At 36.2% G+C, this 16,549-nt stretch overlaps 3 protein-coding genes across 8 annotated transcripts; 1 reads left to right on the top strand and 2 right to left on the bottom strand.

Annotated features, from left to right (window-relative positions):
• On the bottom strand, positions 1–2,843 carry LOC137712929 (uncharacterized). Of its 2 annotated transcripts, XM_068452133.2 has the most exons (5): positions 2,636–2,843; positions 1,239–2,091; positions 944–1,096; positions 378–645; positions 1–299 (listed from the first exon to the last, which is right to left on the bottom strand). In XM_068452133.2, exons 2-4 carry the CDS (start codon positions 2,082–2,084, stop codon positions 388–390), a joined length of 1,257 nt encoding a protein of 418 aa, XP_068308234.2. In that variant the 5' UTR covers positions 2,085–2,091; positions 2,636–2,843; the 3' UTR covers positions 1–299; positions 378–387. The 2 variants fall into 2 exon arrangements, with proteins under 2 accessions (XP_068308234.2, XP_088540358.1); XM_088684232.1 differs by lacking the exon at positions 1–299 and having other exon boundaries at positions 306–645; positions 2,636–2,815.
• Positions 2,844–5,788: 2,945 nt separating this feature from the next.
• Positions 5,789–9,318, bottom strand: LOC137713927 (uncharacterized). 5 transcript variants are annotated; one of them, XM_088684228.1, is made up of 6 exons: positions 9,175–9,318; positions 8,896–9,030; positions 8,706–8,811; positions 6,735–7,590; positions 6,386–6,535; positions 5,789–6,241 (listed from the first exon to the last, which is right to left on the bottom strand). In XM_088684228.1, exons 3-6 carry the CDS (start codon positions 8,792–8,794, stop codon positions 6,020–6,022), a joined length of 1,317 nt encoding a protein of 438 aa, XP_088540354.1. In that variant the 5' UTR covers positions 8,795–8,811; positions 8,896–9,030; positions 9,175–9,318; the 3' UTR covers positions 5,789–6,019. The 5 variants fall into 5 exon arrangements, with proteins under 5 accessions (XP_088540354.1, XP_088540356.1, XP_088540357.1 ...); XM_088684230.1 differs by having other exon boundaries at positions 6,735–7,587; XM_088684231.1 differs by lacking the exon at positions 8,706–8,811.
• A 2,992-nt stretch (positions 9,319–12,310) lies between these two features.
• LOC137711991 (NAD(P)-binding Rossmann-fold superfamily protein) lies at positions 12,311–15,182 on the top strand. The gene is made up of 4 exons (XM_088684670.1): positions 12,311–12,476; positions 12,887–13,145; positions 13,270–13,464; positions 14,176–15,182. Exons 1-4 carry the CDS (start codon positions 12,385–12,387, stop codon positions 14,569–14,571), a joined length of 942 nt encoding a protein of 313 aa, XP_088540796.1. The 5' UTR covers positions 12,311–12,384; the 3' UTR covers positions 14,572–15,182.
• The last annotated feature ends 1,367 nt before the right edge of the window (positions 15,183–16,549 follow it).

The following is a 16,549-nucleotide window of genomic DNA, read 5'->3' as shown; positions in this document are numbered from 1 at the left end:
TTTGATGACATGCTTCCAAACCCATATAATTTAGCTTTTTATGTTGAACAGACTGAATTGAACTTCAAAGTTCACCACATTTAAGAAAACACTTAAGAAAAAGCTCAAATTATTCCTATAAGTACATTGGCTTTGTTATGTCTACATATCACAGCACTGAGTGAGAAGCAGAATCAAGACACTTTACATAATTCATACATAGAAGTTCACAACAAAATCAATCTATGGCCATCGCCAACCTCTTCCTCATCAGCGTTGATGAAGGATGCGAGCAACTTTAGCTTATACGACTCAAAAATCTGCAAGAACAAAACCACGCCAGTACTCAGTTGATTAAAGAAATTGGGTTTAGGTGAAAAACAACCTGGACGCCTTACAGTATATTGCTCAAAGTGTAGAGTCCAAGCTAAGCACAGAGGACTTTGGGAGGTAGTCTGCAACCAAAATGTAGAAGAGATCCATAACTCCTGTGTGTGTCTGGGAGCTGCTGTAATTAGATACTAGAGTCAGAGTCTCCCCATCGTTTATTTTGATTGAGCCGGGTTGAGGATAACAAGTGGACATTCCTACAATATAACCAGCCTCATCTCCAGCTTCCTTCCCTTTTCCATAAATTGGTATTGACGAACACAGAACCCGTCCATCCTAATGTAATCATAAACAAGTACATTACGTAGAGGCACATACTTTCAGTACATAACTCAAACAAGAAAGAGACAAGGAAGAGTGGAATTTAACCTGACATACTAAGAAACTCTTGACCTAAATCCTACATACAATATGGTCGCAGACTTGGAAATGCAGATAATCTAAACGGTGATGTATCCAAGCCAGTACATACTACTTACAGGAATTATAAAAGGTTTTTGAGTTCTACCACACCAAAAGAAATTAATTTAAGGCCACCATAAGCCAAATTGCTAAGAGTAGAACAAGAAATCACCTCTCCATATAGAGTTGATCTGATCCCGCCTGTGTGCTGATGAGCTACACCATAGACGACATAACCACCAGTCGGCATAGTAACCACTGATGATTGGCTGTCAACACACCCATCACTAGTCGCACTGCAAGACTCTTCGACATCATATTCAACCTGCACAATAGAAGGATATAGCCTCAATCATAAAATAGGAATACGTTCATACAAAACTGCGAACACCAGAATATTGATGCATTATCATCACTCGAGCAAATACAATTACAGCATATCATACGATGAGGTGAAACTCACTAACCCGGCACTCATGTTCGATGGCAAGTCCAGCTGAACGATTCATTTTATCAGTAACATCGAAGATATAAATCTTGACAGGAATGATAGAATCAGACCAATCAACCCACTTCACAGTATATCTCAAGTAGAGGTTTCTCTTGACACCATTAAAGCCTTGTTTTACTCTGCACTGTGTACCATCATAACAACAACGCAAACCTCCTTTGTACCCCGGCCTCAAAGGCTGGCCTCGAGAATCGGTTGACACATTATAAAGATCACACCTGCACTCGGTGCATCCCAACCCATTCTCCGCCCCCCGTGTATCAATGGCATGCACATTGAGCAGCCATCTCTCCTCATAGCCAGCGGGAATCACTGCCGGATTCCCAACTTCAATTCCAAATGGATCCGGAACATGTGTATCTGTTCTCCGTGTTTCGGACCCAAGTCCAAAGTACTGTCCATTAGTATCCCCCTGGCACACTCCACTGTTTCTCACAAAAGCGAAATCCGACCTTTGAAAGTCGTCAAAACGAGCCTCCTCGGGCTCCACAAAACCTATCCGGCCATAATACCTCCCGACAACCCAATGATGGAGATAAGTTTCGTGAAGGGGAATCGGATTACCTTCCTCATCAATTACTTCACCATTGAAGCTCTTGATTGCAATATGACCTCTCGGGAAGTTGACATCGTAGTAATTCTTGTCTGCAACTGATCCTGGTTCCAGCACAAACTTAGGGGAGACAAAAACACTAGTTCTTGTCTTAGGTGTGACAATTCGAAGAGCATGTAAGCATGGTGTGCTTAATGCCAATACTACCATAGCCAACAAAAACACGCAACCTTGAAAACAACTTGCCATTTTTTTTCTGCCAAAATTAAGATAATCTCTGGTTATACAATGAGAACACACACACACACACACACAAGCCTATAATTTTAAATCATAACAATCGATGTTGTTGACACTCCAAAAAACCCATCATCATCCCTTATAAAAGGATAGGGGTAAAGCGAAAGGAAGACATTTTTGAAGTATCAATAACAACACTTCAAAATTAATTTCCCTTATGCTTTTTTGCAAGAATTATGGATACGGCTAATCACATGTGAAGCGATTTTCACACTCTAATTTTCTCCTTCTACATATTCTTTCAACTGTTTCCATCACTACTCACAAAAAGGACGGACTGAGGAGGAGAAAAGAGAGGGCATAAGGTAAATGATTTCGCACTCTCCTTTTTTCTCCATCTCTCTCCTAATTTTATAAGGAAGTATGCGGAAATCATTTCCGTATTGAAAGTGCGCATTTCTGAACATATTATGTACTTTCCAGGCGAAATTTTCATACGGTTAATATGGAAATGAACAAATATAATTCACTCATAAAAATGAAAGGCTGAAGAAGCGTACCAGAAAAAAAAGAGTTGTCTGAGATGAGAAGTTGCAGACTTCCAACTGTTTGAAACAATGTATCACGGCTTATGCGTGTATGGGTGAGCGTGCACCGCCCTGTCAAACTCTATATAGACTGCACACAGAGAGAGAGAGAGAGAGAGAGAGCTTGAAGGTGATTGGAAACTCCAGGAGTATGACGGAAGCGATGACGTTTCGTGATATCGACAGTTTGAAAATTTTTAATTTTAAGATAAATATAAAAGAAAGAGTAGGGTAAATAATACCATAATTAACTTTTTAATATAAAAATATGATTTTTCGTTGAAATGAACAGCACCGTAAGATTTTCGTTAAAGTTTTTTAAAAATTAACTACGAAAATTTGACCACCTCTTTATTTATATTTTTATAACAATATTTAAAAAATCATTTATATGAAACGAATTTACTGCTATTTGTTGTTTTGATTGACAAATATCATAAAAATCATTGAAATCTAGTAGTAATTTTATAGTGCTAAATAGTTGATTAACTGTGTTTTTGTATGGTATTTTAACAATCAAGTCTACGCATCAATAAATAGAATAAAAACCATTGAATTCCTTGGTACTTTAAAATGTCCATGTAGGAAACCTTGATTGAGTAGGAGAAATCCAAAACAAGCCGAACCTAGTAGCAAAACAAGATCCCTCCATCGCACAACAAAATAATTTCATATTACAAAATTTAGACTCTAGTAAATGAACACTTTCGGACCTTCTCTATTAGAAAAGGTTGTAAAAGACGTCATGCGTTAGTCGGACGATGGGTTGGGATCTAGCGTTTATGTAGCTAGATGGGATCTAAGCAGGCGCTTAGACGAACTTGACAAATTTAAGTAAATCTATTATATTTTATGTAAATATGTGTCTGTTTATACTTAAAATACATGTAATCATCATAAACTACAAAATAGAATGACATATATATTATAAAGTATTAGAACATAATGAAAACATGGGGATACAAGCAAATAATATGTGTTCATTTTAGTGTTCAACAAGTCTTTTACAAATTATTAAAATTAAAAATGCAAAATGAGAGCAATCTATTTTCTTTCTAAGTGAGTTGCAATCTAGGATGATGCTTAGGCAGGTCTAGACGGGTGCCTAGGCGGTCTAGGCAGGCGCCTCAACATGTCTAGGGGCTATTTCTTAATTTTCAAATGTCTAGGCATTAATCAGGATGGTGGCCGCCTAGGCAGTGCTAGGTAGGAATTTTTAGAACATCGTCATGTATTTTTTGTGTGATTGGCTTTTTTTTTTTCCTTCAGCATCGACATTAATTTTGATTTTATTTTTAGATAAATCAGGTTTCTATCCTTCATATTCATTTTTGATTAATTGAACCTTATTCATTTTTAATGTTTGGTCTGGTCCTTTGACTTTTGTCCATGTCATTATTTGAATATTAAATTATTTACAATCCTCATATGACAATTTTAAAATGAAAACCTTGTTAATCATTTCCAAATATATATATATATATAGTATTTTTCATATGTTTTTATTTTTAATTTGTACCCATTTTTAAATTTGTACAAATATTTTTTTAATATTAATTTGTACCCATAATTTTAAATTTTAATATGTACCCATATTTTTTTTAATTTATTTTGCACACTTTTTTTTTTTTTGCTCAATATAACCATGCTAATTACATGTATTTATTTTAGGTTTTATAATATATCAATATTCATTTTTAAAATATATTAATAATTACGTGGGTACATTATTTTTTTGCTAGATGTGAAGAACAATATTAGGGTTTAGGTAATTATTATATTGTAAAAATATTATTGATGCTTGTTTAAATTTCATAATTGTGGGAAGGGTATGTATATAGTGTATTATGTGTAGATGGTGCGTATTTATATCTTTGATACTCTTCACATGTAGTTTACTATTTTTTCCTTTGATTCAGAGGCAAGCCTACAAATACAAAAAAAAGCGGACGAGTTTATGAAACAATTTCCTTTGATTCAGTTGGGTTCTTTCATGCCCATTCAAACTGCAATTTTTTAAAATCCTTGAAATATTTGGACCCAATTAAATTTGATACCATATTCAAATTAATGAATTTTCGATTCTTCATATAAAGTTTAGGGTCATTTATCTAATTGCATCATTTTTCGAAGAGAGAGCTGTGAGCTATGAGTTTTTGGGTTAAGCTTAGATCTGTGCGCATAACATGTGCATGTCGTGTACATACAGTGTATGAGCAAGCCTAATACGAAGAAAGCGAACAAGCACGTGAAACAATTTCGTCCATATCCTTCTTTCTTCCTTCTTTCCACTCTGATTTCCCTCTTTTCCACCAAATTTATCTCTTCTACAAAAGGCAACTGACCTTTAATACGTTTTTTCATTTAATTGCGGCCAAATCTAAACCTAATTTTAGTGCTTGTAAATTTGGATTGAGAGAGGGAGCTGAGGGAGGGAGTAGACAGAATAAATGAAAACCTATACATAAATCATAGAAATGATAAAAAAATAAAAAATCAAAATTGAAGGATTTGGGTCTCCTCCAAGAAACATCAAACCAATCACTTCAACTCCAAAAAATTCATCAATCAAAAAGCAAAATTAAGCAAACCTAGTTCACAAAACCTATGAATGAAAAGGTAAAAATCGAAGAAGATGGGTGGGTGAGAAACAGAGCTCTTGTGCATATTCGAAATATAGAGAGAGGAGAGAGAGAGCTTGGATGAAGAAGTTGGGTGGATTAGACAGAGCTCTGGGATGAAGATAGGTGGGTTAGGGTTCTTTGAACTAGAATTTGGGGAGAGGGATTTTCTCTCTCCCTCCTCTGTTTCTCTCTCTACAAAATGAGAAATGAGAGCTGAAATTTCTGGATAACCTATATATATGGGAGGACAATTTAGTCATTTTAAGGTGTGAGAAAAATCTTATTTCTGTCTGATTGTTGTGCATGGCATGTGCATATTTGAAATGTCTTATTTCTGTCACAAAAATAAAAAATTATCCTATTTTTAGGTATTTTCCAAAAAGAAATACCCAACCACCTAATCTACAAAGAGAATATCATATGATTACAAAAAATATATGAACAGAATTGAAAACGTTTTGCTTCACTACAATATAAAAACCGAGTGAAAACAGGATGAATATTTCGGTAACGACATCAAATTTTTATTCAAACGAGATGGTGCTAAACTGATATCTTGCTTTCAACTTTACATATAGTGACGATCATATCGTGAACAAGCACCTGAATATTTATGCAAATCTTCAAATTTATTAAGTTGATTGGAGCTTTATAACTTCATCACACGTTCTCCAAACAGATGAATATGATCTTACAAATGTTTATTTTATGTGATAATAGTAGCTTATGTTACTCAAAGTGTTTCTGCAACCAAAATGTAGAAGAGACCCATAACTCCGCTGTGCATCTGAGTGCTCTCGTAGTTAGAAACTAAAGTCAGTGTCTCTCCATCTTTTATCTTGACTGAGCCCGGCCGAGGGTAACAAGTGGTCATTCCAATGATATAACCAGCCTCATTTCCCGCCTTTTTTCCTTTTCCATAAATTGGTGTTGACGAACACAAAACCCTTCCATCCTAAATTAAAACGATTACAATTAATTATAATTATAATTAGCAAGAACATTAGTTAATCAGTTGGTTAATGACACTACGACAGTGTATAATTATTAATTTGATTAACAACCAATTAAATTACTTGGAGTGGAAGAAAAAAAGCACCTCTCCATGCAGTGTTGAACCAAGCCCCCCAATGTGCTGATGGGCTACACCATAGATGACATAACCACCAGTTGGCATTGTAATCTTTGCCCATTTGTTGTCTAAGCACCCATTAGTGGCATTGCAAGATTTTTCAACATCATATTCGACCTGCACAAAAGAAAGATATATAAAGAATCAAAAGATTTATGTTGTCAAACTGTAACGATGAACCACCCATGCGTGTTAGCAACAAATTAGCAATCAACATAACGAAGTTTTACATTGTATCGAGACAGACAATGTTTGATAAGAGAACGTTAATGTCAAACGGTACAAAATTAAGTTCAAAAATTAATTAATTAATTACCAGGCAATTGTGTTTAGCTCCAGTAGGTGCTGAATGATTCATTCTATCAGTGGCATCAAGGATATAAACCTTGACAGGCACAACAGACTCAGACCAGTCAACCCACTTCACAGTATATCTCAAGTAGTGGTTTTTCTTTTCACCATCAAACCCTTGTTTCAGTCTGCACTTTGCACCATCAGGGCAACATGTCAAACCCCCGGTGTACCCAGCCGGCAGAGGCTGGCCACTTGGATCCCTGGACACGTTATACATATCACACCTGCACTCCGTGCACCCTAGGTCATATTCCACTCCTCTAGTATCAATTGCATGCACGTTGAGCATCCATCTCTCCTCAAACCCTTCAGGAACCGCTTTACGATCCCCAACTTCGATTCCATAATGACCTGGAACGTGTGTGGCTGTTTTTCGTGTTTCGGATCCGAGTCCAAAATATTGTCCAAGAGCACCATTCTGGCACATCCCACTGTTCCTCAGCCATATAACATCCGATTCCGAGAGCTGCTGGGGAAGCTGCTGATCTGGCTCCACGTAACCTTTCCGAGCATAATATCTTTCAACAACCCAGTGATGGAGGTAGACTTCATGAAGAGGACTGGAATTCCCTTCTTCATCAATTATTTCAGCATTGAAACTCTTTAGGGCAATGTGACCTTTTGGGAAGTGAACGTTGTAAAAGTATTTGCTGGAACTTAATCCTGGTTCCAACACAAACTTAGGGGAGAGGTAGACGCCAGTCTTGGTCTTAAATTTCTTGTGTTTCAGATGTGCATGTGAACATGGAGTGCTTAATGCCAATACTAGCACGGCTAACAAAAATACCCAACCTTGAAAACAACGTGCCATTTTCCTGCTAATAATGAAATGGTAATCTCTTAGAAAAATACTCGCGCAAAAAGCTCATGAAATCCCTTATGGATAATACTATTAAGAGAAAAGTCTTCCTTTACTAACGTGATGTCATTTCATTGTATAATTGTAGAAACGAAACCGTTTATTCTTTTTATTAGAATTTAAGACCATCTGTAGAAAATTCATTCAATTTGGATACCATTGTCATCCATATATGTTGAAAAAAAATCGATGGTTATAATAACAAAGTAGCATTCTTGAGGTAAACTGTCAATTTCTTTGATTCATATAGATAACCAAAGAAACTCTAACTCAAATGAATTTTTTTCTAGAAATATCTTTAAACAATGATAACGACTCAAATTATGACATTTGTATGTAAAATAATACCCCGTTAGCGAGATTTGAGAACTTCTCACTTAATTAAGAATGAAGAAAGTATTATTCATCTCTTATTTTTTTTATGTCAATCAATCAATAAATATATAAACTATCAGAAATTACAAAATAATATTACCAAGCGTAAGATAATAAAATAACATCATATGACGACATAAATGTTGACGTTCATCACAAATTCGAAACGCGCAAGAAACAAAAAAGTTAGCTAAAAAGCAAGTTTGAAGGGCTTTCTGTAATGGGGGAAAAGATTTTCAAATAGTTACAGGGATTATAAACACACAAAACTGATCTCATCATTTACACGGGTGCATTTTTCCTCACTACCCTAGTGATGGTAATGCTCATTACCCTACTTAATTATTACTATTGAATAAATTTAAATTTTGATATTTGTGTTTAACCACTACACAGATCTCAAAATTTAAAATCATCCAACAATTATAAAGTGGTGAGGAAAATTATTCCCTCATTTACATACGTTCTAATATAGGCGGGTTTCAGATATAATTACAGACCTTACTTCTATTAGGTCAGTTTTTGTTTGTCTGGAGTAACATTGTGGATATAAGAAAAGACATAAGAAAAACCCTTCAAAATATAAAAAACCAAGACAATGTAATTGTTATAAACTGTTTTCCACCTTGATTGAATCTACAAACCCCAAAAAAATTGAAAGAATGATGAAAATAAAAAGGTTAAAAGTAGAGAGAGTACTCCGAAATGGATGTCTGCTGGAAGAGGAAGCTCTCAACCACCGAAAGAGTATGAGGTGAAGATGAGGACCGTGTAAGATATGAATCCATTATCTATCCATCCTATCCTATATATATACTTATTTGTAAGTGTGTCAAACACAAATGAAGAAAACAAAACTTGAGAAATTGCCTGGAATCTGGAATTGTACATGTTTTATCAATGTGTACGGTTTACTTGTCCTTGGTCATCCCACGAGGAATAGAACTTACGGGCAATCTTAGACTATTCCATGGAAGCTTATCGCCGCCGCCACTTCAGGAAAGACAGATGGGTTAATTTCTTCCTGCACAAGCCAAATAATGGCATAAGGGTTAGATTAGCAGTCAGCCCTCAGCCATGACGATGCTAATTAAGGGAACTAACTAAGAAAATATGACTGCATTTAGTTTCATCTTAAGTTTATTCAATTTGGATCAAACATTCAAACCTATCGGAGTAAAAAGATTGCAAGTGATACGCGAAGCCGCTATAATGAGGGGTGAATGATTGCCGGAGTTACGTACGGAGGGATCGACTGTGTATTATTCAATATTCGATTGATTACGATGGTTTGGTGAACAAGAATGATTTGTCAAAGTCAATTTTTTCTTTTTGTCCAAGTTTTTCCATTTTGCTAGTAAGATTTTAAAGTCAAAAAGAGCTGCTGTTAAAGATTCAAACAATATATGTATATAGCAGGTTTCAACAATAGTTGCTATCTGTCAACAACATGGAGATATATACATATATATATATATATATATATATATATATATTAGGGCCGGCCCTGAGTATTTAGGGACCCTGTGCAAAACTTAGATGGAGGCCTTTCATTCTTTTTAATGTAATATTTTTTTAGTATTATTTTTTTTTTTCAATTTTTTCATCTATAAAACTAAAATATTACAAGTTACTACAACAAAAATAAGTTGTTTGATCGGTCAGGTGTTTTTTCTTACCTTCAAAGGTCTTGAGTTCGATACACGTTGGATGTGTTTTTGTTATCTCCTTAAAATAGCAAAACAATGTTTTTATTATCTCCTTTTTAAGTTTACAAATTTCAAAAACTTAAAATAGCAAAACAAATCCTTTTTAAGTTTACAAATTTGCAAAAACTTAAAATAGCAAAACAATATCACAGGGATTCAAACCCAGCACAACGGATATAAGGAAAAAAAGCTAAACCGCTAGCACTAGAACCACATGACATTGTCTTTTGCATCTACTCTATTTTATATGCATATGTATACATGTAATGAAAATTTGGGAGCCCTTCTGAATCAGGGGCCCTGTGCAGTAGCACCTGTTGCACACCCTTAGGGCGGGCTTATATATATATATATATATTGTCAACATTAGTTGCTACTCACAGTAAATGTTGCTAAGTGAATATTAGCAGCTGTAATTAAATGGTCTTTAGATATTAGTTCTGTAAAGGGAAATAAAAAAACTCCTTACGGAAGACAATCAATATACAGAAAATTGACCCACAAACACATTATTTCTGAGGATTCATAAGTGCGAAATCTACATCTATGAATTGATCATGTAATTAGTTCTTAGAATTAATAGGTCTTCAAATTGTTCATAGCGCTAGCTAGCTGCGGTTATCTTTTGAGTTTTGATTACAAAATTAGCTGCGGTCTTCAAATTGTTCATAGCGCTAGTCAATTACCACATGTTTATAATTTCTTGGCGCAGCGCGTTGTTTGTGGGAAAATGTTAGAAAAGTCGATCTAATCTAGAAGGGATTGTAGGCATGATAGTTTAAAATTTTAAAGAGGTCTGTTTCAGTTTAGGGTTGTTTGGTAATTATTTGGTTTTCAATTGAAAACTCATTTGGTAACACCTTCAGTTTGAAAACTGAAAATCAAAAACCAAAAAATGAAAGTTAGTTTTTTGAGTTTTTAAAATTTGACTTTCAATGTTTAAGTTTTGGTTTATAGTATAAATAGCTACCAAACGACTTTCAGTTTTCGAGAAAATGAAAAAAAATTCAGAATTAAAAACTGGAAGCAAAAATGTTTTCAAACAGCCTCTTAGTCGCTCATGTGGAGTTTGGAAATGGGATCAATCGGAAGCGATGACAACTCATGGATATAAAAGTTGGGAAATTATTGTGCTAGTAAGCTTGACTATGATTTTGCAAATGCAATGTCGAATGGAGGAGGCGATGGAGGAAGGGATGGTGGGATGGGTGACAAAGAACAGTGACAAAGTCAGAATTTTATGTGACAGAGGGCCTTTCATAAACGTATGGATTTTTTTTTTTTTTTTTTTGAACTTATAACATGAGTAATTGAAGTAATTTTCATAAAACTGAAAGACCCATTAAATTCAATAGAGAGAATCAAAAGAATTGCACAATACAACTCAATAGGAGGCAGAGAGGAGGGTAACTATAGAAGAGGGCAAAAAGGAAGTCTACGAATAATATATGATTAGGTTGCTTTAGAAATAATATTAAAAATTGTTTTAAAATCCTCATCTGCAAACTCACCGTTTCATTAAACTACTAATACAACAAAACTATTAGAATCTGAAGACGACAATGTGGTTGGAGTTAACTTTTTCATGAGGACAATCCATCTTCTTCTTCAGATTTAGCAACAACTGTAGGCTTAGGGCCACAAGTAAATTTCTTACATTGTAATCAGGATGGGCCCGTAGCCTCCCTTGACAAAAAAGAGGATTTTGAATCTCAAAATGCTACTTCCATAAAACAACTCAACCGCTAAAACTAACAACATATTGAGCAAGTAGTGATGACATATGATAAAACTGTCGAGATATCCAACACTGACGAGATACTAACCGAATACTAATGACATACTGATTGAATGATAACAACGTATCAACTGAATACACTTTTTAATTGTAAATTTTTGTACAAAGTAATTATAAACCAATTTCATAATTAAATCGGACGTCTCTTAAGCACCCCACATTATCTCCCCTTTTTAATTTACCATTGTATAACCGTCATAATCGAAACTGACATTCTTTTTATCATCATCTAAAAATTATTTTTAAAAAAAATTCATCCTAGGCTGCGTAGTCATCCATATGAATAAACAAACATATTAATCTTTTACCAAAAAAAAAAAAAAAAAAAAAAACATATTAATCATTTATCATGAGGATGCTAGATGTTATTAGAACCGTCAATTTATTCGCCGCATTTGAATGACTAAATGATTTTTAAGTTAAATGAATTTATCTAAACATACCTTTAAATTATTATTAATATAAAAATTTTTTTTTAACTAACCATAAAATAATGTTACGTTAAATTTTTTTTTTTTTTTTTTTTTTTTAACCAACGCAACCCAATCCGGCTGCAAGCCTTTGGGTCGGGCCACCACAGCGCAAGTTCTGGAAGTCCATTGCATGGGAAGCAATCGTTAGGAGGAGATAAAAGATCCGAAATTATGGCAGGAGTTTTGACGATGAAACATCGGGCCAGGCACTTGACCAAAACCAACAACGTGGCAAATGACGGAGCCCTGTCGCTCCTAGAGCCGCGGCGGCTGTGATAAAACTGTTCCAACGACGCTAAACTAACCAAAACACACGCTCTCTCACTCTCTCTCTCTCTCTCCATCTCTCTCTCTCTCTCTCTCTCTCTCTCTCTCAAGACGCAGAGCGCAGAGCAGACATGGAAAAATCTGAAAGAGCCAAAGAAAGAAAAGAAAAGAGACTCCAAGAAATCTCCCTCCTCAGAACCATTCCTTATTCCGATCACCAGAGGTTGGTTTGCTCTTACTTTGCTCGTTTAATTTTCCTCGCATTTCCATTTCTGATAAGAGTAAAAAATGATGACTCTAGCTGTTGTTATCTTTGTTATTTTTGCAATTTTTTTGTGTTCGTAATTGAAAACAGAACTGAACAAAAAACCCAGTTGTGATTTGTCATTTGTGCATTGGATGTTATGATTTTTGCAAGTTTTCTTCATGTTTGTGAATCGAACACACAAAAAAAAAAAAAAAAGACACATTTGTGATTTTGTGCATGGTGGAATGCATGATCTTAATTTAGTCTCTAGCTGTTGTGATCTTTGTTAGTTTTGCAATTTCTTTATGTTCATGAATTCAGAACAACAAAACGATCAACCCAATTGTGATTTGTGTATTTGGGCATACATGTGTGTGACTGTATAGGTGGTGGTCAGCGGAGACCGTTGCGGTGGTGACTGGGGGTAACAGGGGGATTGGGTTTGAGATTTCGAAGCAGCTTGCGGCACAAGGGGTGACTGTTGTACTCACATCCAGAGACCACAGTGTGGGGCTTGAAGCGGCTAAGGTCTTCCAAGAAGGTGGTTTCAATGTGTTTTGTCATCAGCTCGATGTGTTAGACACGGCGTCCATCACCGAGTTTTGTGACTGGTTGAAACAAAACTATGGTGGGTTGGATATTCTGGTGAGTTGATCAGATTTTGGGCTTTGAAGATAAACTGTTTCATTCCATTCCCAGCTGTACTTTGCCATTTTCCATACGGGTTCTAATTTTATGCAATTATTTTGCTCCCCTTTCAATCTTGCAGATAAATAATGCAGCTGTTAATTTCAATCAGGGTTTTGATAATACTGTCGAGTATGCATCTCAGGTTATTACTACAAATTATTATGGCACCAAAAATATGATTCAAGCAATGATCCCCTTGATGAAACCTTCAGCTGCTGGAGCTCGTATGGTTAATGTGAGCTCAAGATTGGGTAGAATAAATGGCAAGCGGAGTGTAAGTAACCTGGTTTCTTACATCTTTTCTTTTGAATTCATAAAAAATTCATCCTTTTTATGTATATCAATGTTGCGGGTAGGGACATTGGAGGATGTTGTGCTCAGGGATGGGCTAGATCGCTACTTTTCGTTGGGCAGTGAGATCTTTGGTTGCATGCTTGAAAAGAAATAAGTTGTGTTTTCTAAAAGGCCAAAATTTAATGGATTTCAAAATAACCGATTCAGGTTATAGAAGTTAAGAAGAGGGTTTGTGCTCATCTGGGTGCTAGCAGAGTGTTACCCTTTTGACCAGAAGTTTGAGAACCTGCCTTTATGTTTGTCCCAATGGCATCAAATTCCTAGGAGGCCTTATAGTTCGCCCAGGTTATGCTGCTGGATTGAGGAACACTGTTGAGAAACCATGGGTGAATGATATGAGGTGGATTTGGTGCCGGAACAGGTCAGGAAATTAAGTGTCTAGCTGCTAGATGAAGCATCTCTGAGAGGCTTGCTAGATTTCCAGCTGCCGTTGGGTTTTCTAATCAACTCTGATTTCTCCCTGTGGGATATCATTAGCGTGATGTGAATCTCCATTGCATGATGTCATTTGATGCTATATATTTATTGAGAATATATCAGAAGTTTAACGAAACTTGTTCATCTTCCCCGACCATATGCACTTGCACAGCTTTGTTTTATATCGATCTAATCATTTTTTTTTTCTTGATAGAAAATTGAAGATGTGTGTTTGAGAGAGAAATTTAGCAATTTGGACACAATCACTGAGGAACTGATTGATCAAACAGTTTCCAGTTTTCTACAACAAGTACAAGATGGCAGTTGGGAATCCGGTGGGTGGCCTAAAACGTTCACTGACTACTCGGTATCAAAACTTGCAGTCAACACTTACACCAGGCTGATGGCAAAGATGCTATCAGACAGACCAGAAGGCCAGAAAATTTATATCAACTGTTACTGCCCAGGTTGGGTGAAGACTGCTATGACAGGTTATGCTGGGAATATTTCAGTTGAAGCAGGGGCTGACACTGCAGTTTGGCTTGCCTTGCTTCCAGACCTGGCAGTAACGGGGAAGTTCTTCGCTGAAAGACGTGAGATAAGCTTCTAAGGTAGTCTGTCTAAAGACTAACAAAGTTTGTGCAACAGTTCAATTGCTTCATTACGGACTTTACATCCGTTACAGCCCTAATGACAGTGAAAATTCTAATGTAATCTGTTGAATAATTGGCCAAGTGGCCAAGTGGACAAATGTCCAAGAAAACTTTAGGTGATTAAACAATCCAAAGGTGGAAACACATTCCTTGTTTTGGGGAGGAAAATAAGGGAAATGTTTGGTTGCTTTTGAAAAAGGTTTTGAAACAACACCCGTGAGTTTTGGTTTTTTCATAATAAAGGGTTTGGTTGCTTTTCCATTCGGTTGTGTGGAAACAAGAGAGAAGGGAGATTTGCAGAGAGTTTTGCAGAGAGAAAGAGGGCAGAGAACAAGGGGTGCCACATCCCCCATTTGAAAAGAGCTCCTCTCTTCGGTTAGTAATCATCCACCAAAGTAGTTGTTGTTGTAATAGCTTTGAGCTATATGTATAGAGAAGAAATTATTCATTATATTTCTTTCTCTATTTGTTTCTTTGGTGTGTGAGAGTTATTGGGTGTATTGGGCTTTTGGGTTGTGAGATCACCAACACTTTGTAAACTCCCATTTGGTTGATAGTGGATTATTGGGTGAGCTCCTACTGCTCCGAGGACGTACTTCAGTTACACTGACTGCGGAGGAACCTCGTTAAAATCTTTGTGTCTTTAATATTTTGTTCTTGCATTTTCATTTGATAAATTTCCTGTGGGCTAGCTTGAGTTGGTTCCAAAAATTGATTTGGTGCTATCCTAGCACAACAATTGGTATCAGAGCACTGGTTGCTCTTGGGTACTGTCTAGTTGCCAAAGATGTCAGACGGGCAAGATGAGAATCCTTTTGGAAGCAGCTCCGGGTTTGCAAGAACTACGGTGCAAAATGCAAAATTCGAAGTGGAAAAGTTTGATGGCACAAACAACTTCGGGATGTGGCAATGTGAGGTTAAAGATGTGTTGGCTCAACAAGATCTTCTTGCCGCCTTGGGAGAGAAGCCTGAAGCTATGTCGAAACTGGAATGGGAGAAATTAAATTTGTGGGCTTGCTCTTCAATTCGGTTGTGCCTTGCAAAAACTCAGAAGTATTTTGTGATGCGGGAGACATTGGCAAGTGTGTTGTGGCAAAAATTGGAAGACAAGTATATGACGAAGAGTGCAGAGAACCGGCTACACTTGAAGAAAAAGCTCTACCGCTTCCAATACAAAGAAGGTACAAAAATGATTAGACACCTTGATGCTTTTAATAAGTTGATTGCCGACTTGTTAAATTTAGATGAGGATATTAAGGATGAAGATAAGGCCTTAATATTGTTGAATTCCTTGCCGGACTCTTATGAGCATTTTGTTACCACTATTATGCATGGTAAAGAAACTGTGAAATTTGAAGATGTGTCAAATGCCTTGATGAATTATGAAATGAGGCATAGAGATAAAAATCATGATAGTACCTCTGAAGCTTTATTTGTTAGAGGTAGATCATCGGAGAGGAGATCCTCTTCTAGCAGGAAAAAATCACAGTCTCGACCTAGAGGAAACTCTAAAGGTAGAAAACCTTTGGAAAGGGATGAATGTGCCTTTTGTCATAATAAGGGCCATTGGAAGAAAGATTGTCCTAGATTGAAGACCAAAGGCAAAGAAAGTTTTGAAGCTAATGTTGCTGAGGTTGAAACAGATTTTTCTGATTTTGCTTTAACCACTTCCTCATCATTTGATTGTGCTACTAAGTGGGTGTTGGATACGGGTTGTACTCATCATATGACTCCTCACAAGGATTGGTTTTCAAGCTTGAAAGAGTTTGATGGCGGTGTTGTGTTCATGGGAGATGACAATCCTTGCACAACAAAAGGGATTGGTACAGTTCGTTTGAAGTTGCATGATGGCATGGTTAAAGAGTTGACAGGTGTTCGGTATGTACCGAATTTGAAGAAAAATCTTATTTCTTTGGGAACTTTGGAAGCCAAGGG

Source organism: Pyrus communis, chromosome 14 (assembly GCF_041283825.1).
Source record: "Pyrus communis isolate YQ-2024b chromosome 14, ASM4128382v1, whole genome shotgun sequence".
Lineage (NCBI taxonomy): Eukaryota > Viridiplantae > Streptophyta > Magnoliopsida > Rosales > Rosaceae > Pyrus > Pyrus communis.
The sequence above is the reverse complement of the archived record's forward strand: the minus strand, read 5'-3'. Positions and strand labels throughout refer to the sequence as shown.

Bases quoted from the DNA above. Each gene is read 5' to 3' on its own strand.
- LOC137712929 (XM_068452133.2), bottom strand. From the start codon at position 2,084: ATGGCAAGTTGTTTTCAAGGTTGCGTGTTTTTGTTGGCTATGGTAGTA. The intron at 1,097-1,238 runs GTTAGTGAGTTT...TCTATTGTGCAG, and splicing joins CCATCGAACATGAGTGCCGG to GTTGAATATGATGTCGAAGA. The intron at 646-943 runs GTGATTTCTTGT...TGATTACATTAG, and splicing joins GATCAACTCTATATGGAGAG to GATGGACGGGTTCTGTGTTC.
- LOC137713927 (XM_088684228.1), bottom strand. From the start codon at position 8,794: ATGGATTCATATCTTACACGGTCCTCATCTTCACCTCATACTCTTTCG. The intron at 6,536-6,734 runs GTAATTAATTAA...TCTTTTGTGCAG, and splicing joins GAGCTAAACACAATTGCCTG to GTCGAATATGATGTTGAAAA. The intron at 6,242-6,385 runs GTGCTTTTTTTC...GTTTTAATTTAG, and splicing joins GTTCAACACTGCATGGAGAG to GATGGAAGGGTTTTGTGTTC.
- LOC137711991 (XM_088684670.1), top strand. From the start codon at position 12,385: ATGGAAAAATCTGAAAGAGCCAAAGAAAGAAAAGAAAAGAGACTCCAA. The intron at 12,477-12,886 runs GTTGGTTTGCTC...GTGACTGTATAG, and splicing joins CCTTATTCCGATCACCAGAG to GTGGTGGTCAGCGGAGACCG. The intron at 13,465-14,175 runs GTAAGTAACCTG...TTTTCTTGATAG, and splicing joins GAATAAATGGCAAGCGGAGT to AAAATTGAAGATGTGTGTTT.